The sequence below is a fragment of the Alosa pseudoharengus genome, unplaced genomic scaffold (genome assembly GCF_046254945.1).
Source record: "Alosa pseudoharengus isolate Yale_2024_CS ecotype anadromous, Long Island Sound unplaced genomic scaffold, YU_APseudo_1.1 YU_APseudo_1.1_scf_2, whole genome shotgun sequence".
NCBI classification, from domain to species: Eukaryota; Metazoa; Chordata; class Actinopteri; order Clupeiformes; family Clupeidae; genus Alosa; species Alosa pseudoharengus.
Genome location: NW_027468663.1, coordinates 2837667 through 2861883, shown reverse-complemented (window position 1 = coordinate 2861883; position 24217 = coordinate 2837667). Strand labels below are relative to the sequence as shown.

General features: G+C 41.1%; 1 protein-coding gene across 3 annotated transcripts in view; it reads right to left on the bottom strand.

Moving 5' to 3' along the window:
- The window catches only part of atg9b (autophagy related 9B), a 150037-nt gene extending 128294 nt beyond the window's left edge, over positions 1–21743 (bottom strand). Inside the window, exons 1-5 of one of the 3 annotated variants that reach the window (XM_076293394.1) lie at positions 21467–21743; positions 21297–21321; positions 8337–8471; positions 8202–8245; positions 6747–6811 (exon numbers count right to left, since the gene is read on the bottom strand). In XM_076293394.1, coding sequence (XP_076149509.1) covers positions 6747–6811; positions 8202–8245; positions 8337–8442 — 215 coding nt within the window. In that variant the 5' untranslated portion in view covers positions 8443–8471; positions 21297–21321; positions 21467–21743. Of the gene's footprint in view, positions 1–6746; positions 6812–6891; positions 8246–8336; positions 8472–21296; positions 21322–21466 lie in introns of those variants that run through there. The other 2 variants (XM_076293395.1, XM_076293397.1) reach the window with 2 other exon arrangements.
- Positions 21744–24217: the final 2474 nt, after the last annotated feature.

The window sequence follows — 24217 nt, the reverse complement described above, 5'->3', positions numbered from 1 at the left end:
TGCAATTTGACAAAACACTGGTCCTCATTTTGCGAATGCGAGGACGATATGAGCCTGTTGCATTTATGTCACGCATAATGTTTGAAAACCACTGGCTCGTAATCACAATAATTTAACACACGACAGTTGGATAACCTACTTCATCATGTCCCCATGCCTACATTTTTGTGAGTAGCATAGAGATCGTTAAAAACAATAAAGTATGGCTCTCCGTTTGGGACATCGAAAACTTATATTTTTAATAGACTACCGTCGAAGATGCCGACTTGCAAAAGCCTCGGGATAACACGTTATCTCCACTGTCATGCCCCTTGATCAAAGTGGGGAATGAAATAAAAGTTTGAGAACCACTGGCTTAACAAGTTACCTACAGTCCAGAACACAGAATCTGTTGCAATATTCTGATGATCGGCGATGATATCGGCAAATGTTTGTTTTCCAAAGTAAGAATTTCACTTCACCATGCACCTTCGACAATGCCTACCTGGTATCATTACAAACATTATTCTGTGTCCTAAAACTGGCATATTTTATGGCATTGTGTCATGTAAATTCGTTGCAAAATCTAGAGAAATGTGTGAGGTGGTCAGCGGGGGACAATTGAGACACACATTGGATTGTGTTATTACTTGAACATTCCACACTATCCACAGCTGTGGTAGGCCTATCAGGGGCAGGAGGATTACTGTCAGCGCAGGCTTTATATAAAATTCTTCAACAGAAGGCCTCGAATGTTGTCTTGTTTGTGGAGCGCTTTGCTTCGCTTCTGTAATTTCGGCTTCATTGAAAATGAGGGCTTCCCTCAATGACCCTCCGAGAATAAATAAAGGTTGAATGAATGAATGAATGCAGGCTTGCCCAAAATAAAGGCATGTGGTTTGCGCAGCCTACAGTAAATAACAGACCCGCCAGAATGTTATGATGCTTTTTTACGAGCAAGATGTTTTTGGTACCCTACACACACTGCATGTTCTTAAATAGGCCTAACAATGATTCATCAGTAATATTCGACCATTAATTTGGGTAAATGAGCAAGCGTGACCACCTTGATTGACTGATTGGCTGATGATTCCAAACACCTCCCTTACGATGATGAGTGACAGGTGACAGGTCTCAGAATGCGTACGCTACACAAGGACGGAAGATGATGAATAACGGGCCGTAGGCTATTCACAAAGGCTTTTATCTTACTACTAGGAGTAGGCTACTCCTAAATCGCACTTAAAGATTTTAGATTGGAGTTTTCTCTTAAAAGTTATTCACAAAGCCTTTCAGACAACTCCTAAACTAGGAGTGAGTCTTCGTGGCTATGGATGACGTCATTACTCATGCACGAGCTTGACTGAAGTGACCACCTTGATTGGCTGATGATTGTAACGCGGGAATTCCAAACACCTCTCTTCCGATGATGACTGACAGGTGACAGGTCGGAGAATGCGTGCGCTACACAAGTAGGCTAGTGTGAAGGACGGAAGATGATTAATAACTGAATAAAAAGGCCTAGCCTAAATGAATAAAGAGTAAGGCAAAACAAATAGCTTAGTAGCCTAATGAAACATAGGCCTATGGATTGATGCAGTAGCCTACCTTTGCAACATTATTAAATTAATCTGTAACCATATCCCTAGGCTACGTTTGCAAAGAGGAGAACATTTTAATTTGATTCACAATGAAACGTTACATTTCATTTACATGTTAACAATGAGTAGTTTTGGTTGTTGTTGGTGGCGTTATTGCATCCTTTTATGAATGCAAAATTGTTCCCTCGCGATTGGAAGCTCCTGTTGCGCATAGGCTACGCATTTCAAAACATCGCAACGTAAAATGCCACAAAAAGCTGTTTATGAATAGGTCTTAGTGAGTTAGGAGTCCTCTCGACTTAAGCTGTCCCAGACTTAGGTGCTACTTTTAGGTCTAAAATGCTTCGTGAATTACTTTTTGTGAAAAAATTAGGAGTCCTAAAGTTAGGAGTGACACGCCCATTATTTTTAGGAGTTGCTCCTAAATTCGCCAGTTAGGAGCTACTTTTAGCCTTAAAATTCTTTGTGAATACGGCCCCTGAATAAAAAGGCCTAGCCTAAATGAATCAAGGCAAAACAAATAGCCTAGTAGCCTAATGAAACATACGGATTGATGTAGTATCTTTGTAACATTATTAAATTATTCTGTTACTATGCCTACGTTTGCAAAAGAGAACATTTTAATTTGATTCACAATAATGTTACATTTAATTTACATGTTGACAATGATTAACCTAGTTTGTTGGCGGCGTTATTGCATGTTAGTTATGTCTACAATGCAAAATTGCTTCCTCACGATTGGAAGCTCCTGTAGCTGCAAAGGATTTCAAAACCGCGGGTTTGTGATATAGGTCTGTGAGTAAGGAGTCCTCTTGACTTGTCAGAGGTGGGAAGGTGTGATTTTTGGGGGGCAGGGCCGGATTAACTGGGCACAATTGTCTGATGGCCCCCTTCCCCCCAGCCAACGTGAATCGGGTGGTTAGTTAATAGGCCTATCGTGAAGATTTTTCCTGCCATCTAAGGCACGAGCGCATCTGTGAGGCCAAGCCTCACCAAGTAGCTTGTTTGTTTACAACTAACATTCCATTTAATTAAACTGCTTTATAGGCTATGCCGAAATAGTTTTCAACATTTTGAATATTAGTGTCGGGTGAATTGAAATGTTCTCAAAGTAGCCTTATGGCTGAAAGCTGCTTGGGATCCCCCCCGTCAAACAATATAACCATACAAACGCGCTTCCTGCACTCATTGTTTCAAAAGGAGTAATTTTGGCTTTGTCAGAACTGAAGAGCTGTGGACGGCACGGCAAGGTATGCCCAATGAAAATAAATTAATGCAACGCAACACAACACAGACCCCGCTTCTCTCGCGTCAGTCACTGACATGAACGAAACACAGAACCCGTTCTCTCACGGCAGTCACTGACAGTAACCTAGAATAAATGCATGGGGAAAAACACTTCCCCATGACAAAGACATCGTAAAACACTGAAAGTTAATATTTTGTCACTAGCAACATACATCTGTCCTTTGTCAAATGTATTATGTTCCAAAAGTAGCCTATGCGTAATTCTGCTTCATAAAGTTGAACAAATAGCCTACATTTGCTTATTTCACAGAAAAATATAAATAGCCAGTCTACAGTGCAGAGTTGGTAAGTTATGGTAGGCCAACTTGCAGTGAACATACAAACAGGGGAAATTATTTCTCTTGCAGCTGAGTAGCCTCAGGTGCGCACGTAGACATACTGTAAGGCCGAACATGCAAGCGCTAATGAATCGTGCTCGACAATTGCGCCGTTAAACTTAAATAGGTTAACATCACTCTAAGTTCGCCTTCAAGCAAGGAAAAAGATGATTTGAAGACATCTGTTTCGTTGGAAGGGCAAGGGGTAGCAACAGGGCAACACAGAGACAGGCCCGATGGCAGGGCTGTTATGAGAGTATTAAAATATGGGATATTCTACGGGAAAACATTAAAACGGCAAGACAGCGGGGAAAGTTAAAATACGTGATAAACACGGAAAAAGTTGGCATGCATTGTTTCGGTCCCCGTGCACAGGGATTATTTGTCATACTATTAATCACATATGATTATTTGTAAAATTGGGCAAACAGGCGCAACACATTTGAAAAGGAAGGACTAAAGATTGATTTAAGCACGTTATCACAAAGTGTGTGGCTGGCGGAAGACAATTGGCAGGGGAGGGTCATGTATTTTTTAACAATTCTGTCGGAGGGTCATTGAACAATTTCTAGCAGGCAAGAGAGGGTCATGCAACTTCCAACTGAAGCACTCAAAATTCCTCCGGTGGCCCCTTCAATAAATAACGAACTGCTGGGCTATATGTCTTGGTTCTGGTAACAACTCATTGTCAAACGTATAGCCTATCTCGCGGTTGCATCCATTACAAACAAACATGCAATGTGAACGTCTGGGATTGGGGAGAGCACTAAATGCTCTACTGAATAAGCACGAACTAGTCAAACCTTTAAATGAAAAACACTCTTTAATAATACAAAAAAATAAACCGCTAATAAAGTAAACGTTTATCGCTTGTAACTCCGTGATACCAGGACGTAACATAAAGGCATTTGGCTGAGCAACGGAGGTTAATATGCTCCATGTTTTGTCCAAATGATGACTGTCTATCATCGTTGCACTTGGAGAAAACCGGAATGTTTCATTCGTCCCCGTTTCAATCGTCCCGGTTGTACAAAACGCAGATTTTAGTTTAGTTTGGTTTCGTGATAGCCTATGATAAACGGCTTATGGCCAAATATGTGAAAACGTTAAAATACAGTACGTGATAAACCCGGAAAAGGTTGACAGTGATTTTTTCATAATCACTTTGGAGGGTCATAGAAAAATGTATTGCTGGCGAGGGAGGGTCACGTCTTTTTGGACTAATGCTCCCAAAACTCCTCCGGTAGCCCCTTAAATAAATAACGGTCACAGTCCCTAATGAAGTAAACTTGTGACCATCAAAAATCGTTTATCGCCTGTAACTCTGTGATAACAGGACGTAACAGGAAGGCATTTGGCTGAGCAACGGAGGTTAATACTCTATATTTTGTCCAAATGATGTCCATCATCGTTGCACTCGGAGAAAACCAGAATGTTTAATTTGTCCTGCGTCTCTACGGCTGCAAACGGGATTCACTCGCAGTTAACCAAATATTTCTTTATTATGGCAGGGCAGGCATATTTCTGGCTATTACATTATTTCTAAACCAGTCTGCTAAAGTCTGTAGTGAAGTCTGTGTAGGGTTTTCCAGGCTCCATTTCTTTTTACGAGACACCCTGCTCACTTGAGCCATCTACCGGTTGTTTGGGTTGTTGCAGCGTCTCACTGGAAAAATACAAATTAAAGTCGCGTGATACCGCGTGATACCGCGTGATCCCACGCGCGGACCGCGAGTGAAGCTGGCCAAGTCGAAGCACTGCCCACTGTACAAGTGTTTAATTGGCATTAGTCCACTACAAGTTGGGTGGTACGCTTTGTTTGATGGACTGGGATTTTGGTCTGAGCATTGACCTGAAGCATATAGCCTTCAGTACATTTGTTTTTGCAATTTGTGAAGTTCCAAGGTGGGACTAATGTATGTTTGTCTATGTCTTTCATACTGGTGGTGGTTACATGTTTTCTGCACTTTTGTAGCTCAGGTTTAGTTAGTGCAGAGTTAAGAAGTGGACCAGAAGACTTCACTACTTTTTCTTTTTCTCAGGAGTGAGGTAAGCTGCTGTATACCTTAGTAAGGAAGCGTGAGGCTTTTCTTTTGTTTTTCTGATCTGTCATATTATGCTCTGTTAACTGACCAATCTGTTGATTCACCTACTGTATGTGTAAACATACAGCCTTAATAGTACCCATTCGTAAGTGACCATGGTATAAACGGGATAATGCCCTTCGATGCGTCCATTATCAGAAATAAATGGACTTCGTCGGACGGTTCACATCTCCGCGTCGTCCATTTATTTCTGATAATGGACACCTCGTCGGGCATTATCCCTTACGTAATAAATCCCACTGGTTGGGTACATTTTAAAAGGTGTTACTGATATTTATTAGGATTTGGGGTTAGTAGTGGGTTTTTGTTCACCCCTAAAGGGCCACGTAAAGGTGGGGTGTAACACTAGTCTTAGAGAGCAGTTAACCAGCACCCCAGAAGGAGAATATACCCTACAAACTAATGAGCATGAGGTGTATAATATGTTTAGAAAGTTGAAGGCCACCAAAGCGCCAGGTCCTGATGGGCTTACACCTACGGTGCTGAAAAGCTGTGCTTTTCAGTTAGCCAGTATTTTCTCTACTTTGTTTTAAAAACTTTGTTTTTCTGCTAATGATTTGCCTGATTTATGGAAGGAGTCCTGTATTATACCGGTACCTAAAAAGAAAGCAGTCGAGTGTATGAATGACCTAAGACCGGTGGGCCTCTCCTCGGACGTCATAAAAGTGTGTGAAAAAATTGTTTTAAATAACTTAAAAGCTATATGTGGAGAAATATCTTGATCCCTGCCAGTTTGCATACCAGAAAGGAAGGGGGACAGAAGATGTTGTTTTTAAACTGGACCATATTACACCAGGACACTAGTGGGCGTTGCGTCAAAATTTTATATTATAGCTCAGCTTTTAATACTATTCAACCACACATCATGGGTTTTCAGTTTATTTATTTTACATTTTTTAGAGAACAGAACCCAATCTGTCAAGTTGAACTCGAGCATAAAGTCAGGAAAAATCACAACAAATACAGGTTCTCCCCAAGGCACAGTTTTATCGCCTTTCTTTTTACACAGTATAGATTACCGCCCACAGCATTCAAGTTGCCAAGTAGTGAAATTTGCAGACGACCCTTGGTAACACGCACTAAGCGGTATGCTAGATAGACAAACTTTTTGTCACAATTTTGTGGGGGCGTTGTGGTGCGGCAGGCTGCAGCACCCATACTGTGTGCGGGTCTGAGTGCCCATTGGGACCCAGGTTCGGATCCGACCTGCGGTCATTTCCCGATTCCCACCCCATCTCTCTCTACCACTTACTTCCTGTCACTCTTCACTGTCCTGTCCAAAAAAGCCCAAAAAATATACTATATAAAAAAAAAAAACTTTTGTCACAGTTGTGTCCTTTCTTATTGGTTCTGGTTATATTTTCATTAATATTTAAACACTTTAAACCAATATTCTTGCATATAGCACTTTTAAGGCAAAAAGGCTTTACACTCACATTAGTTCAAAGAATTCAGAGAGCATCATACAGGCGAAGCCATTTTTCTGGTGAAAGTGATATATGTGAGATCATGTTAAGGAAAAGCAGAAATACAAGGCAAATCACATTTAATCACATTACACACGGCATACGCTTCACTCACCGCTAGGTTGCTCTTGGTTGCACATGGTTGAACTTCGACCGCGGCACACGCAAGAGCGGCAAAATGCCGCTTGCGCTGCACTTTGCTCAGCAGTGGCAGACCAGTTGTTTTGCGAGCAAGACATTAAAAATAATGGTTTTCATAGTGCAGCGATTTGCGCGTGCAATGTGAACCCTGCCTCATGGATATACCAACTTATGACTTTTTCTACAGTGCACTGGGAAAGTTCAGACCCTTTCAAGTTTTCCACATTTTGTTACGTTTCAGACTCATCTCATCCAAACTTTTCCATTTGAGAATGATGGGGCACTTTCAATGCTCCAGAAATGTTCTTGTATTCTTCATCTGTGTCTTGACACAATCCTGTCTCGCAGGTCTACGGACAATTCTCTTGACCTCTTGGCTTGGTTTTCACTCTGACATACACCATCAACTGTGAGGCCTTATATTAAGACAGATGTGTGCCTCTCCTAATAATGTCCTAAACCTAAATGAATTCATTTAGGCACAGGTGGACTCCAATTAAGATGTAGAAGCATCTCAAAAACCATTGATAAAAGTAGGATGCACCAGAGCTCAATTGCAAGCGTCATAACAAAAGGTCTGAAGACTTGTGTAAATGGAATATTTCAGTCTTTTATTTTTTATAAATGAACAAAACACTCCAAACACATGTTTTTTGTGGATATTGTGGAGTCTGAAACATAACAAAATGTGGAAAACTTGTCTGGTATGAAAAGTTTACAGGTGCACTGTAAATACTGATAAAATCAAAGAATGACAAAGATTTTTTCTTTGTCACACATGGTGATTAAATGCCTGTAACTGACACAAAGACTTCAAAGGTCATGTGTGACAAGTGTGTGTGTGTGTGTGAGAGAGAGAGAGAGAGTGTGTTCTGTTCAGACACATCTAAAACATGCACTTCCCCTAAAGGTTGGTTTCCTCTAACTGACTAAGGATAAGCTAGCAAAACAAAATAATTACCCTTAAAGGAGAAATCTGGATGATTTTTACATGGTTCTTGATCAATAGACTTCGCCGAGTACTGTCGATAGGAAATTACCAAAATTGGTGCTACTGAACGAAAGTAGCCGCAGCTAACAGTGCTCCCAGTGAGCTACAATGGTAGGTCAGGGGGCATCATCTAAAGGTGCCTTTTTGCCTCTTAACAGACTCAAAAGATCCATGTAAAAATCGGCCGTATTTCTCCTTTAAAACATGCAGTGTTATGACCTCAATTGTAAAGACTAATACCCTGGTGAACCCTTTATTCAGAACCAGTAAATGACTGGCCTTGGAAAGGATATCCGTGTGAAAAAAATGTCCAGATTCTCGATGTGATGCCATGAATCTGTGAGAAAGATAAGTATTATTTAGTAACAACAAAAGTTCAAATGTGTGCAGAGGTTGTGATTTAATGATCATCAGCACCAACAGTGTACCTCTCAGGCCTTCAGGAACATGCACAAGTAAATCCTCTTCTCCTGGTGGGGAGTCTTCAAAGTCCTCAATTCTTTGATACTCCTGATAGGCCTCAAAGTTAGCCATTCTTCCTTACATACTCTCTGATGCAAGCTCTTTAAAATCATGACACAAATAAGAATAGACAAATACAAGCAGTCAAAACAACAAGCAGTCTAAATACACTGTAAAGATCAAGCAGCTTTTGGTTCCCAAAAAAAAAAAAAACTTTGTCTGCTTTGATCTTACAGATTTCGCTCAATCAAAATGATCAACACTACTCATAACACAGACCCATATAGCAAAGTTGGGGCGAGGGCGTCTATGCAAAACAGTAAATTCATGTAGATAATAATACATTCACAGCGATAACAATGGCTGCCAATCTACAGAACATTTATTGTTATGCCGTACCCTACCATTATGATGCAATTCTATGGCAGTGAAGGACATTCAGCCAAGCAAGATACCAATGCGCCAATAATGGGCCTGACACACATCTAATTTTTTGACCAAAACTGTATTTTTAGCTATTTTTTTTAGCCTACAGTGTCACAATAACATATTCTATTTGTCCAGACAGGAGCAAAGTACTCACTTCTTGGCTCCTGTGTATAGTGTTTTGCAGACTGCTAACGCAAAGCAGGAATCTGCCTGACTCACACTCCTTTTTTGATTTGATGTGATTAGTGACAGCAGAAGGAACTACAGTCAGAGACTTTCTAATGTGGAGACACAGCACTCAAAAAATACTCCATAGAAATGCATGGGGCTAGTTTGTCACGCCAATATGGCCGTTGTCTACACATATCCCACCCCTTCCTCGGCAAAACGTCGACATGTGAATACATTGAGCCAATCATATGGTGTGTTGTGAAGACATCGTGCCAATCATGTGTTGTGATCTTGCCGCTGGAGCAAGATTGGTGTCGTGAAGCCTTGCGCACGCGCAGTTCGACCGAAAGACTGTGCCCGATGAGTGCCCATAAAACGTTGGTATATGGCCGCCGAGTGGAGGGACTTGCCTAAAAGGACTTTGCTACAGTCTAGGGGTGGTGTTAGTGTAGTGGTTAAGGAGTTGGTGGTTAAGGAGCTGGGCTAACTTGCAAGAAAAGTTGTGGGTTCAATTCCTGGCTTCCACCGTTGTGCCCTTGAGCAAGGCACTTAAAGCGATGGTTCGGAGTAATTTCACCCTAGGGTCCTTTGCACCATGACCCGAGCCAAACACCCTCCCAGAACCTTTTTTCCCTTGGTCGAACCCTGGTCGAGTAGCGCTGTCAGAAACTAATGACGTTCTGCAGTCGTGATGGAACCAACTTTTATCTCGTAAATTACCCCACTAATAATGCCCTGAATGGTACGAAACTTCTGCAGTAGTACAACTTAGTGTTGCACGGTGTATCGATACTAAAAAGGTATCACGATGCCTTCACGCAAAAAACGATACGATTTCCGACGTTTTTAGAATCGATACTTTATTAAAATTAACAATCTGTGTGTGTTATCTGCCCTACCTCCTCTGCTGCTCTCACTGCTCCTTGCACGCATCTAGGCAAGTGGGCGTGTCAAGCAGGCAGCTCTGAGTGAGTGAGTGCGCAGCCAACGTCAACATACAGTAGTTCTTTGCCGACCGTCCTCGGCCTTGTGGATAAAACAAAAGGTGAAGTGAAATCTGCAACTATTTCGGATACATCACGAATAGTGAAGGCAAGCCATCAGGTACACAGAGGCCCGTTTGTGAAATATGTTTCTAAGTCATTTAAAAGCAGTAGGCTACGCATGGAACTTGGCACCTCGCAGACATATCCCAACATTTTTGTTTAAAGAACGACAGGTTAACGAATATGCTATAGAAAACACGACTACATGGTTAGTGCCAAGTTCTTCTCTTCTGTTTTAGTCTAGCCTAAGTGAAACGAGTATGGTTCTCTGGGATAAACGCGAACCTTCCTTCATCAATGAATTTGACGAGACATAACGAGCTGTAATCATTTTGACGAGACATAACGAGCTGTAATCATAGGATGCTAACGTGATGAAAGCGCAATGTTCACGCCAGAATAACATTACGATAACTTGAATGTGAATATCTTGATGTATGGCTTAAATAGAGACATATAAACACATACCTAAAATAAGCGGACATGCAAAAAATCTATATTTATGCAGAATGTTTTAATTTACTTTGTGGTTGCTTTGACAGGGGTTATCATACAAGCACATATGATGGCTTGTTGGAAAGGTGGGGTTGTGCTGAATCTAGCAATACCAAGTATGTAAATATAGCATGACGAATCAGGGTGGTCTGTCACTCAATGTATGAGGTGTCCAAATTAAAGAAAATGGAACACTGATAAAATACAGTCTCAAGTCCAAATCACATTATCAGTGGTGAAGAATGTTGACAAATTCATTGTTAATGCAAAATAAGTTACATGAGGTAAGTGCTGATCTATATTCATGATACATTTAATAATGATACATTTCATATGGCACAGTATACTATGCATTTTGTATGAAACAGATACAACTGAATCAAGTTAACATTGGAATGGCCTTTATTAAAATATTCATATCCACTTGAATTTTGTTTTGGTCAAGTTATTACTGAATAATGGAAAATAATATTGGTAGCTTTTGTCTGTCCAGACCAGCAGTGGGCAGTAGAGCCTACACTGCTTACTTCACCCTATTGGTGTGATCTTTGATTAGATAAGAATAAGATATTAGATTATTTCATTTGATAAGAGTATTGTGGTCTAGACCTAGATAGTGAGTTGACTACTGTTAAACTAATGGTTGGATCCAGCTGTAGGTAGCTACTTGATTGTCTTTATTGATACCTTCCTAACCAGACAGGTAAATCATTACAAATATTATGTCATATGAAAAGGCTGACCTAGCCTAATACATGTAGCTAAATAGCTAGTTGTAAAAACGACATAGCCTAGCTAAGAAAGTACTTAGCCCTAATGTTGCAAGTGTAATTCAACTTGATTTGCATTTCAATGAAAATTCTGAATTGTATATCATTTTTCATTTTCACTAGTCTCTTGAATTATGGAGAATGTCTTAAAGAAATTGGATCCAAAGCATTGTATAATTTGTGGGAAACATTTTGAAAAGGGCAAGAAAAAAGATCCCTATGTCCAAAACCCCACAGTAGAAGGCCTCCAACGCATATTAACCCTTGCTCAGCAAAGAGATGATGATGTCCATAAAACTCTGGCTCCATATACAGATGACATACTGTCGTCCAAAGTCAAAGTTTCATATCATGTATCATGTAGAGCGAAATACTGCATTAAGATACAAATCAGTGAGCAGCAAGTTGCAGATGTTCAGAGTGAGGGCACAGCTGCACCAAGAAGGATGAGTAGGGCTGATACAACATCATTTAAAATACGGAAAGATTGTTTCATTTGTGGGAAGGCCAGCTCTAGACCAGAACCTCTGACAGCCATTTCGACTGGTACAGGCGCAAGTACCAGAGACAAGGTCCTTCGTGCAGCTTCTGAAAGGCTTGATGAAGATGTACATGTTCGGATTCTTTCATGCCCAGATCTCTTTGCATATGATGCCAAATACCATAAAATGTGCCTTGCACACTACATCTCTGAACGAAATATAGCAGCAGCCAGACGAAGAAAAGAGTCAGAAAAGCAGACCAATGTGTATGACAAAGCCTTTATTAAGCTCACTGAAGACGTTGATACAACAGTATTGTCCAAAGATATGAAAGTGAGGACTCTCAACTCTTTGACTGATAGCTATGACAGCATACTAAAGACCATTGCTGAGGAAGAAGGTGTGTCCATAGTTCAACAGAAAAAATATAGATCCTGGAAACTAAAGGAAAAGCTGATACAGCATTACAAAGACAGACTTGTATTTGTTCCACGTCCAGGACAGTCAGATCTGATCTGCTCAGATAGTATGACCATAGGTTATGCACTGAGGGAAGCTGCTAAACTCACAGAAAGACCAGTGGACAGTGAGATAACACTTCCACAGACTCACAGTCTTTCCGAAATCCAAATATTACACAGGGCTGCAGACGTATTGAGGAAAAGCATGGAGCAGGTAGAGCATGACAGTCAATCATATGTCAGTAGTGACCATCTATCTCGTCTCCAATGCAGCAATTATGTACCCAACATCCTGTATGACTTTGTGAACTGGTGTGTTGATTCACATGCCCACAGAGATTACCAAACATGTGATGATGACCCAGCTTCAAAGGAGAATCTGTGTGTTATTGCAATTTGTCATGATCTCATTGGACAGAGCCGTCACATCCATACGCCAATCACACTGGGACTTGCCATTTTAATACATCATGAATTTGGTAGTAAGACACTCATCAATGAGCTCAGTGCAATGGGGCACTGTGTTTCCTATACAGAGGTTAGGCACTTCCTCACATCTGTGGCAGCCGACCAGATATCAAGGACAGAGAGTGGTGTCTACATCCCAACGGGCCTCACTGGAATCGCTGAACATGGAATTGTTGATGCTGCCATCGACAACTTTGACCAAAATGAAGACACCCTGGATGGGAAGCGTACAACTCATGCTATGGCGTCTGTTGTGTTCCGGAGAGGCCAAGTCTCCACAGCAAATAAATACCTAGCACGGGTTCCACAGAGGTCCCTCACCACCTTAAACATGTTTGATATGAATGGAGATAAACTTTACAGGTACATTGTTATTCTTTTATCTCTGAAATATATTTTAATGTTGTTTTTGTTTTCATGTTATGGTGTTCGCTTAGTCACATGAATTGCTAAAGATTAATACAAATGAATGTTCAATATGAATGTTGTGAGGTTGATTTGATATCTAATGTATATGATCATAAGCTTATCCTCTCATTTCAATTGTGATTACAGATACATCAAATCTACAAAGCGACCCGAACCACCCGAACTTGCCCAACCTGAGATATTGCACACAAACACAACAATCTCTAAAGCAGCTGAAGACAGAGATCTGGTATGGAAGCTATCCCGAAATGTAATTGATAATAAGCAGCATGTCCCTTCTTGGTCTGCATTTAATGCCTTTACGTCAGACACTGCTTGTTCAGTAGCCAGTGTACTCTACCTGCCCTTCTTAAGAGAATCACCCTCAGAATTGTCCACCATCTATACATCTATGATACGACTTGTACAGCTTGCTGCAGAACTGGGACAGCATCATATTCTTGTGACAGCAGACCTTGCTATTTATAGTAAAGCACAACAGATCTTGTGGAGCAAACCATCGCCCTTACAAGGAAAGATCACAATGAGACTGGGAGGTATGCATATCACGATGGCTTACCTAGCAAGCATTGGAAAGCTCTATGGTGATGGTGGACTCTTTGACATACTAACTGAGTCAGATGTGTATGCAGAGGGAACAGCTCGACAGTTGCTTCAAGGGAAACAGCTGGCAAGAGGAGTAAGAAGCATAAAGCTAGCCTCTGAGGCTCTGTTCAGGCTCTTCTGGCAAGCCATGCAATCATGGCTTGAAAAACAAGGACGATGTGCAATGACTGAAGCACAAGAGCAAATCCTACGAGATGTACAGCATGCATTTCATGGTAATGACAAGGCCACTGCGCAACAGCTCATCAGTGAGGTGGAGACTGAACTTCAAGAGATCCAGAAGAGAATCCAGATGTTCACAAATGAGGGAGTTAAGCAATCAGCAACCTTTGGATACTGGTTAATGTTCCTCAATGGCGCTGATTTATTGCTAAGGATTCTTCATTCGGAGCGTGAAGCTGACTTTCAACTTCACTTGAATTGCATGTGTTAAGTCATGCCTTGGTTCAGAGCTGCTGGTAGGATCAATTATGGCAAGTACATGCCAGTCTATGTTGCAGAAATGAAAGCACTTGAACATGAACAACCAGAAGCATACACATTCATGCAGCAAGGTGGGTTTGTTGTTCGCCGGTCTGAGCATCGAAGCTTCAACTGTGTGGCTACTGATCAGGCACTGGAACAAACCATTAATCGTGAAGGCAAGAGTCAGGGTGGAGTTGTTGGCTTCACATTACGAAAAGGAGCTCTCACAAGATGGTTGATGACAAGACATGTGACCACAGCATATGTGGATGCCATGAAAGAGCTTTGTGACACTGATGATCAGAGCCTGAAAGCACACAAGGAGCATGGAGCATCCAGAATGGACAGAGACGAAAGAGACATACAAAAGATAATGGAAGCTGTGGAGCAGAGGCAGAATCCCTTTGATCTTGATAGCATTCCAGAGGAACTGATCAACATTGCAAGTGGTCAGGTTGCATCTGAGAAAGTTGCAAAAGAGCTCTCAAGCTTCCTCCAAGATGGTGCGAAGCAGAATGCCATCTTTATTGAACAACGTCTGGCAAAATCAAAAAGAACAAAGAGCTTCTGGGAGCCAGAGAAAAGAAACCAGTGTGCAACTTTCAAGGACATGAAAACATCAGTTGGAGGCAGCATATCTAGAAAGGTTCACATGGACTCAGATGTGCTCTTTCGAAGATTACTGGCTGTCTCCAAGCAAAGAGAGGTGTCCATGGAGACTGTGATGTCTCATGAACTCGCAGCTGTCCCGCCCGTCTGTTTTATGATGATGAAAGCATGAGGAAGACAACAAAAGCTGACCTGGCCAAGAAACTTGAGGCTGTTGTTGAAGAGACACAGCAACTTCCAAATGTTGAAAAACCATCAGCATATATCATTGATGGCATGGCTCTTCTACAGAGTCTCAATGATTCAGCCTTTCAAACGTTCAATGACCTGGGTGAGTGTGTTTGGAAAAAGATTGCAACTTTAATGGGAAAAGAAGGCAACAGCTGTGTCGTTATAGTGTTTGATAGATATGACCACCAACACTCAGTCAAAGACCTTGAAAGACAAAGAAGAGGCACCATTCAAACCAGCAGACGAACACATATCATCACAGGACAAACAAGTGTTCCAAACTACAGAAAATACCTCAGGATCAGTGGAAACAAGGCTGCTCTATGTAGCTTTGTCAGCACCTACATCGTCAGTACTGGGCCAACGAGAATTTCTTCAGGGAACACTGTCATCTTGGCAGGTGGCTTTGAAAATGGTCAGGAGGTTAAGAGGATTAGCAAGTCAGGCATTGACTGCTTGACAGATCTTTACAGTGACCAGGAGGAAGCTGACACGAGGCTGGTGTTACATGCAATACACCTTGCACAGTCACATTCTCGTATAATTGTCAAATGTGATGATACAGATGTATTAGTTTTGCTTCTGTACTATTCAAGCAAAGGGATGTTTGGATCCTCAGCAGTGTTTATGCACTCTGGACATGGCCTTAAGGAAAGATTTGTCCCTATCTGTTTGATCGCTCAGAAGCTTGGAGCTGTGCTTTGTGAGTGTTTACCTGCATGCCACGCCCTCACGGGTTGTGACACCACAAGCAGTTTGTACAGAATTGGGAAGGCCACAAGACTGAAGACCCATCTTTGTGAGTTACAGGAAATGACCAAATTTGGACTGTCTGGTAGCCTGGAAGAGGCTTTGCCAGTGGCAAGAAGGTATGCCCTTCTCCTGTATGGCCAAAAGAAAAAGGTGGATGGGCATCCTTGCACCAACTTGGATGAGCTGAGGTACACACTAGCATCTACCACAGATTTGTCAGCAGCAAATCTGCCTCCAACAGAAGATGCCTTCCAGCAACATGTGCTGAGAGCCTTGTACCAAACAGCAGTGTGGCGTCACAGCCACCTGACCAAACCTCTTCTCTGGAACCCAGTTGGTAGAGGATGGAGGCTCAGAGAAGATGGGTGCATTGAACCTGTGATGTTCCAGAAGGCACCAGCACCTAAAGAAGTTAGAGACATCACCCACCTCTACTGTAAAGATGGAAACTGCAACGATGTCACCAAATGCCAGTGTCTTTCAGTGGGCTTGACCTGCACAGAGTTTTGCTCTTGCCCTTTCCCAGACTGTCCAAATATGACCCATTTTGTCACTGATGACAATGTGGATGAGTGACAGTGGTGTGTTGCAGCTGTAACATCATGGGTGGCTGCTAGAGGAAAAAAGCCTGAGAAAAGCTGGAGATTCAGTGAGGAGAGGGCTCATTCCCCCTCAGAGTGTTTATTTTGTTAGATTGCAATTTGTTTGATTTAAGACAGTCATTTCATTTGTATTGTGTGAAGTTAAGTTATAGTTTTATTAAAAATTAATAAGGTCAAACTGCAATCCTGACTCCTGATCTCCTGTTTGTGCTATGGTAAGGTGTTATCTTTCGATTTCAATCTTTGCTTCCATATGGACTGTATGAAATGTCATTATTATTATTAAATGTATCTTATATTTGAATTTCTCAACATTCTTCTAACCACTGATAATGTGATTTGGACTTGAGACTGTATTTTATCAGTGTTCCATTTTCTTTAATTTGGACACCTCATACATTGAGTGACAGACCACCCTGATTCGTCATGCTTTACATACTTGGTATTGCTAGATTCAGCACAACCCCACCTTTCCAACAAGCCATCATATGTGCTTGTATGATAATCCCTGGCAAAGCAACCACAAAGTAAATGAAAACATTCTGCATAGATATTAATTTTTTGCATGTCCGCTTATTTTAGGTATGTGTTTATATGTCTCTATTTAAGCCAAATATCAAGATATTCACATCCAGTCTTTTCTAGTAGGTAGAGCAACTTCCTGACTACAATCATGCCAAGTTTCAAAGCTCTCAGAGCTTGTGTGATTGATCTGCATTACTTTTTATGCCTTAAGTCCCATACGGACAGGCTATATTTTAGTCCTTTTTTGGTTTTGGGGTGTATAACAATATCTGTTAATCTAACAATCTTAGCAGTAAAATATATTTAGCTAAGAATCCATTTCATATATGGGAGACCTTAGAGATGAGGAAAAACATTGTTGGGTTTAGTTCTACCTCCGGTAGGGGTATCTCAAAAACTAAAGCCCTTTCTGACCATTTGTCACTAGCCTATTTGCAACTGCCAAAGAAATCCCATGAACACGGGAAGGCCTAGGGAAGCCTATACTGTACATCAGATGGCCTAAAGATTAGCAGTGATTTGCATGCAGTAATTTAAACACTGACCTTGATCTAGCCTAGTTTGGTTATTTAAAGCTACTTTATTGGCAAAACACAACACAATGTAAATGAACTATAACAAAAAATAAAGGACTTAATCACACAAAGTAGGCCTACTATTTTACTGACTATAAAAATAATAATTATGTAGGAAGTTTAGAACCCAGAATTGACCTGCACACTACAAAAGTGCACCGAATTCAACACAAATGACTCAATACACTTGGAGGAGGTATGAGTCCTTTCTTTTCCAGATATCTTAGGATTTCGCCGTAGTATCGTTTCAGTATCGAGCATCGTGATATTAATGGCAGGTATCGTATCGAAGTCATAATTTTGGTATCGTGACAACACTAGTACAACTATGACCTTTAGTCCAATAACGAGGCATTAGAAAGTTTGTAAGTGTTTGTCAGGAGTTTATTTAAATAAGACTTGCCTGATTATCTGCTACTATACCGCTGCGTCGACGTTTCTTCCGTGATTTGGGAAAAGCCCGTAAAAGTCCTTGCAGGAAGCGATTACATCAACGTTTTTTGGTATATCCAGTTTTTAATATTTTTTTTCCGAAATGTTTACAACTTAGTGTTAACTAATAATTCTTGCAAACTGGACTACGAACAAAATATTAGTGCATTCCTGGATCTACATCCTTTTGCATGCTGCCCTGCCAGGACTTTTACGGGCTTTTCCCAAATCACGGAAGAAACGTCGACGCAGCGGTATAGTAGCAGATAATCAGGCAAGTCTTATTTAAATAAACTCTGTTTATTTGCAGTATCATGTTCCTTACACAACATGACCCAGTGTCCGTGTAGTCTATCTAGCACAGCTAATATTAAAGCAACACCAAAGAGTTTTTTGTACCTTAAAATAATGTTTCCAAAATCGTTTCAGTGGTTAATCAACTCGTAACAGGGTGAACGGCCCTTCTGCATTCGCTTCGCGGCCCTCTATCGGCTATAACGGCACTATGTAAGTTTGCCAGATCGGGTAGCGGATCTGTAGTTCGATGGAATGAGATAAGAAACTACAAATTTGACTTGCATCTGATGTCGCAATACATCGTACTTTCATAAAATCATGCAGCATATTCTACCTTGTCTGACATCGTTATTTGCAAAGCCAGTGCTGGATAAACAAATAGCGTGCGTGCGACAGAGGAAAAGTTCTTTGGTGTTGCTTTAATATCAGTGAATCACACTCGCTTCCCGTCTAAGTTTGTCACCCAACAACATGTGTCCATGTCATACTGGAGTCTTTCGACGGATTCTAAATGAAATCAGGTTCATGGCTCTCCAAAAGAGTCTCTTGGGGTGTAACTTTTACAGACAGACTTAAAGCTAGAATCTTTAGGGGGGGATTTAACAAAGGGTCAATTGTACCAGTTCTCCCCTACCATTGTGTTGAATTTTGTAGAAAAAAATAAATAAACTACAGCGATAATATTGGCACTGTCGCATATTGGCCCTATCTATTGGCAACTGGCGCTGCCTATCTATGCATGTCAACAATATGGCCGCCACGAACATTGATTATGTAGTTCATTAAGTAGTTCGAATTCGCCATATGCACCCAGCGGCTATTATGAGGCTAAAGGGTACACTTGCCATTACACCTCAGTCCAGCAGATGGTAGTGGTAATGCACTCCGTTTGCAAACTGCTAAAAAAAAAACTCGCTGAAGATAAAGAACAGGCCAGTGAACCCTTATTTTTCTGTGAGCTTTTTTTTGGCCGCCGAGTGATTAAGGCGAATAAGGTGCTCTATGCAATGTTGGGTAACATCACTTCTGTTAACCCCGTTCAAACAAAACTGAGGGCTAGCTCGCTTACGTTACTACTGCACGCAATAGGATAGCGCTACAACTCATGAGTCACTAGCTAGTTGGCTAGTTCAAACTTTTGCCAACTTAAAAAAAAGCTTTAACTCGTGTCACGCTGTTCGCCAACAGCAACATCCACCTTCTTTGTTTTCAAGTAGCAGGGAATTCACGCCAAACCGTTTCAACTCTGCCATCAATCATTGTGTTAGGCCCGCATAACGACTCTATACACGATGTGATTGGCTCTATCGAAATTAAATTTTTCCAACTCGCAAGCCAGCGGAGAGATGCTAGACTAGCCCGGGCGCGTCTAGATTTCTAGGCTATGGAATACCCGCTTATCAGCAAGATTTTGTTCAGCCAACTGTGTAACTGGTCAAACTTATGCCACAAAGGCATCACAACTACAGAGTTCCCAGAGGGTCATGGAATTTCTGGGATATCATGGAATTTTGATAAAGTCTAAACCAGACATGGAAAGTCAGGGAATTTTGTTGTAGCAGTTTAGAATATACTTGGCAAAACATTAATACAAATATAATTATTTCCATGCAGAATTTGTGTATCTGGTTATTAGATTTGCTGCTTGTTTGAGTGGTGATGGTTAGCTCTTTGTTTATTCAATGACCATTTATTCATATTCCGCTCCAAAAAAGTAAAAGATTCTTGAACGATTAATGGCTGCTCTGAAATCTTCTCTCATTACAGGTCATGGAAATTAAAGGGGTGGTTCAGGATTTTGGACATAAGAGCTCATTTCCAAGTAAGCAAGTGTGATATTTATCAGTGGAGACCGTTTTCAACACGTTTCATCCAGTCCTTCTAATTGCAGAGTTCGCAGGTGCTAGGCTAGCGCAAGTCAACGGTATGTGCTAGCCTGCCACTAAAGACAGTCTTACCCACTCTAAACTACACCCGAGGCAAATTCCAGACAATCGATGTAAATGTCTGTGTTGATAGAATAGTGTAAGAAATACAACTACCCTTGCATCGCGTTGCAATAGTTATACTTTGGTCCCTGAAGTTGTTAGTAGTCATTTTGCAACTCAGCGGCGGACTGCTATTACCAAGGCTACTACTAGGTATCCCCATTGGAGTGCGCTTTATTGTTTACTTTTCGGCGCAGTACTACTAACCGGAGAAGTATAATTCCGCCGCTGCTAAGAAACTAGTCCATCAAAATGTAATGCGATCGTTGAAATGCAAGGATAGAATAACGTTAGAAATAACACTATCAATACAGACATTTACATCGATAGTCTGGCGTTATAATTTGTTTGCCTCGGGTGTACTTTGGAGTGGGTAAGACTGTTTTTAGTGGCAGGCTAGCACATACCGTTGACTTGCGCTAGCCTAGCACCTGCGAACTCTGCAATTAGAAGGACTGAATGAAACGTGTTGAAAACGGTCTCCACTGATAAATATCACACTTGCTTATTTGGAAATGAGGTCCTATGTCCAAAATCCTGAACCACCCCTTTAAGGGGTTTTGTCATGGAAAGTCACCAAAAGTCATGGAATTTTACACTTGACGTAGAGTGGGAACCCTGCAACTACGTTAGCACTACAGTCCCAATGCATGACTATTTTTAGAATTCGCCACTTGCCTTGGCACTCACTATAAAGCAACAGCGGCTCAAATGACATATCATAGTGGGCGGGTTGGATGACCTTACAGTTGTTATCAAACAAACGAGAGAAACATTGCGTTCCTTTGGCTAGTTTATTTGGTTAGTTAATTTAGCGAAGACACAGGAAAGTCAGCCAGTGTTAGTGATTTATGACAGCAATATGGCTAATGTTAACGTTAATCGATGATGAGATTTCTGTTTAACGTTAAGAGTTAACGTTGACTTACAGCAATTGTGCACTGTAACAGTTAGGTGCATTACGTTAACCTTAATTTGGTCAATTAATTTGAATGCTGAGTAGGCTATCGTTAGCTTTAGGTTGACAGTTAATGTTACATCATAAGGTCATAACGTTAAGTGAAGTTAACGTTACGTGTTAACGTTACTTACCTTTGAAACTTGGCTTCAGGATCACCTGGGGACGTTCATTAACGTAACGTTAGCTACAATTAAACTCAGAATGATGTCTGAAGTTAGCATCTATCTGCGTCGGGTTAAGCCCAAACTAAGTTCTAGGCTAAATTAAAGTTAGCGTTAACGTTAAGTTACAATACTTGAACCTGTTAGTTATGATAAGTCGTTCATAACAATGATTCTTCCTCCCCTTTAAGGTATGTTATAACGTTATAACTTCTCACGTTAGCCTTGTTCTTGGTCTAATAATGTAGTTAATGTTTACGTAGTTCTAAATACACAAGATTTCCTGAATCTAACGACAAAATGTGGATTATAGCGGCAACTAACGTTACGTTTGATGGCTGACTTCAATCAGAGACGTTTAAAGGAACGCTTTAGCTTCACACATATCAACAAACACCATAGGCGAGGCGTCACCTGTTATTTTGCCCCGCTTCCTTTACCCATCGACACAGTCGTCAAAATAAAAGTTATTTTCCCCCCATTCTTTTATGTTAAATTAATAAAATGAAGGCATTATTATGAAGGCATCAATTCAACAGATTAATTTTATTAAAATGCCACATCACATTTTTTATCTTGTGATGTCAATGAAATATCACTCAAAATACCGTACATATCTAGTCTCTCTCTTACTTCCTAACTTCGATAGGACCAATCACATTGTGTATAGAGAAGTTAGGCGGGCTTAACATAATGATTGAGTTGCAACGGTTTGGCAGAAGTTGGATGGAAGAAGATGGATGTTGCTGTTGGCGAACAGCGTGACACGAGTTAAGCTTTTTTAAAGTTGGCAAAAGTTTGAATCAGCCAACTAGCTCCGCTGGTGGGAAAACGCATTGGACTCATGAGTTGTAGCGCTGTCCTAATAGAGCTGCACAGTCCCGCCCACAGCCAAAACGCGGTTAGGTGCCGGATGTAAGATTCCCATTCATTTGTCCCATTGACGTTTGGAAAAATCCGTATCTAAAGAGTTTTACAGCATGTCTTAGGCTAACCAGCTACGGCATAACTCATAAGCATACAACATATCATTTCGAGTGAAAAAACGAAGAGAAAATCCAAAAAAAGTCAAAGGTACAAGACTGTGTACATATTTTCATTTCCGAGCGAAGGAACTACTCATCCCATAAACCACCGGGCCTCACTGAAAAATATATAAGCAGCACGAACCAGCGCGAAATCGTTCATTTCCAACCAGCGACAGCAGCGAACCCTTTCCTCCAAACAGTGATTTTTATATAGTCAAGTCAAGTCAGATTTATTTGTATAGCGCATTTTACATGCACAGAGTGCAACCCAAAGCGCTTCACATATAAGACATTGTCATTGACACAGACTAACAAAGACAATAGATGCCGGACGGAGCGGCGTAGTCGCCAGCGTACCCATGACACCAAGACATACATTTAAGAAATAACAAACACAAAAGATGCCGGACGGAGCGGCGTAGTCGCCAGCGTACCCGTGACACCAAGACATACAAGACATACAAGAAACAAATGAATAAATAAAATAAATACAAATTAAAAATAAAATGAGTCCAATTTCCAAACGGCTGAAAATGTCCAAGGGGCAAAGATGACCCGCGTGACAACTGCGCACAGCTGTGTCTTCACATTGCAACACCAAAAGTTCTTAATAGCTATATTATAGTGAATGTGCAGTTTTAATAGCAGTTATTTCAGGAGTAATCTTGTAAATAATAGTGTTTTGATATTGAATTTTATATTTATCATCGTGTATTTTATATCGTGTGTGTGAAAGCGGTTAACGTTAACGGCAGTGCTTCGTAACATTACCTGACTCATCCTATGCTGTCATCACTGCTCAGTCGGGCTGATGCATGGTCTGCTCTTGGACCACCATATTCAGTTTATTAATTTGCCGTGAATTATTACACAAAATGTTCATTAAATGCACGAAGTATTCCTAGGTTAATGATTAATATGAATCATACAGTATGAAGGCTACCTAGCTAATGTTAACTTGCACTGCTAGCAGCATTAACATTACAACCTCCCTGCTTAGCTAACTCACCACAACTTTGTAGGTCTTGTCCCTCATGCTGCTGACCCTTACAAAACCCACAAACTGACTCTCGGACACACAACAGTCAATAATGTGACCCGATTTAAAGTGGCTTTCACCCCTTTGGACACTCACTAAAACATAATATTCATACCTGTGTTGCAGCATGTAGGCCAGGGGTCTCAAACACCCGGCCCGCGGGCCAAATCCGGCCCGCGTCCGGCCCAATTATGGCCCGCGACGTATGTCAAAATAATAATGTAATCCGGCCCTTGAGACTATTTTTAATTGCGACAAACAACGATACTGATTAAAATAGACGATAGTTCCAAGTACGGTGACAAATCTCATTTGTACTCTGCTCCACTATGTGCTAGACATCCAGAGCTTCATTCAAATCCAAAATCGTTGCGCAACGTTTTCAGGAAATACTTGTATTACACGCGAGAAACACAAAGACGTGCATTTGTAATGACGCGGAAGCGATGCAGACCATAGTGTTGCATAAATTGAAGCAGAAATTAAGCAGAAATATAGGCCTACACCAAATGTTGAAAAACGTTTACGTGTGATGAAGTCTTAGTTAGGCTATGTTATTCACCTATTCTGAAGGAGAATATCCTTTTGGAGATTATGATCGATCGTCTATTGAATGGAGGTGCCTCTGCGTGTATACGACGGTGTCCACTAAGCATACCATGCTTATTTCGACCCTCTGCAACATAGCTTGTAAGTTGCAGTGGTAATCGTGATGATAGTGTCCGTAATGGACGTGGTACAGACAGCAGGGCTAGTAGAAATAGGGCTCTAAACTACAAAGCCACCCGCAATATGATGCTAACTTCTGGGTACTCAGATTACCC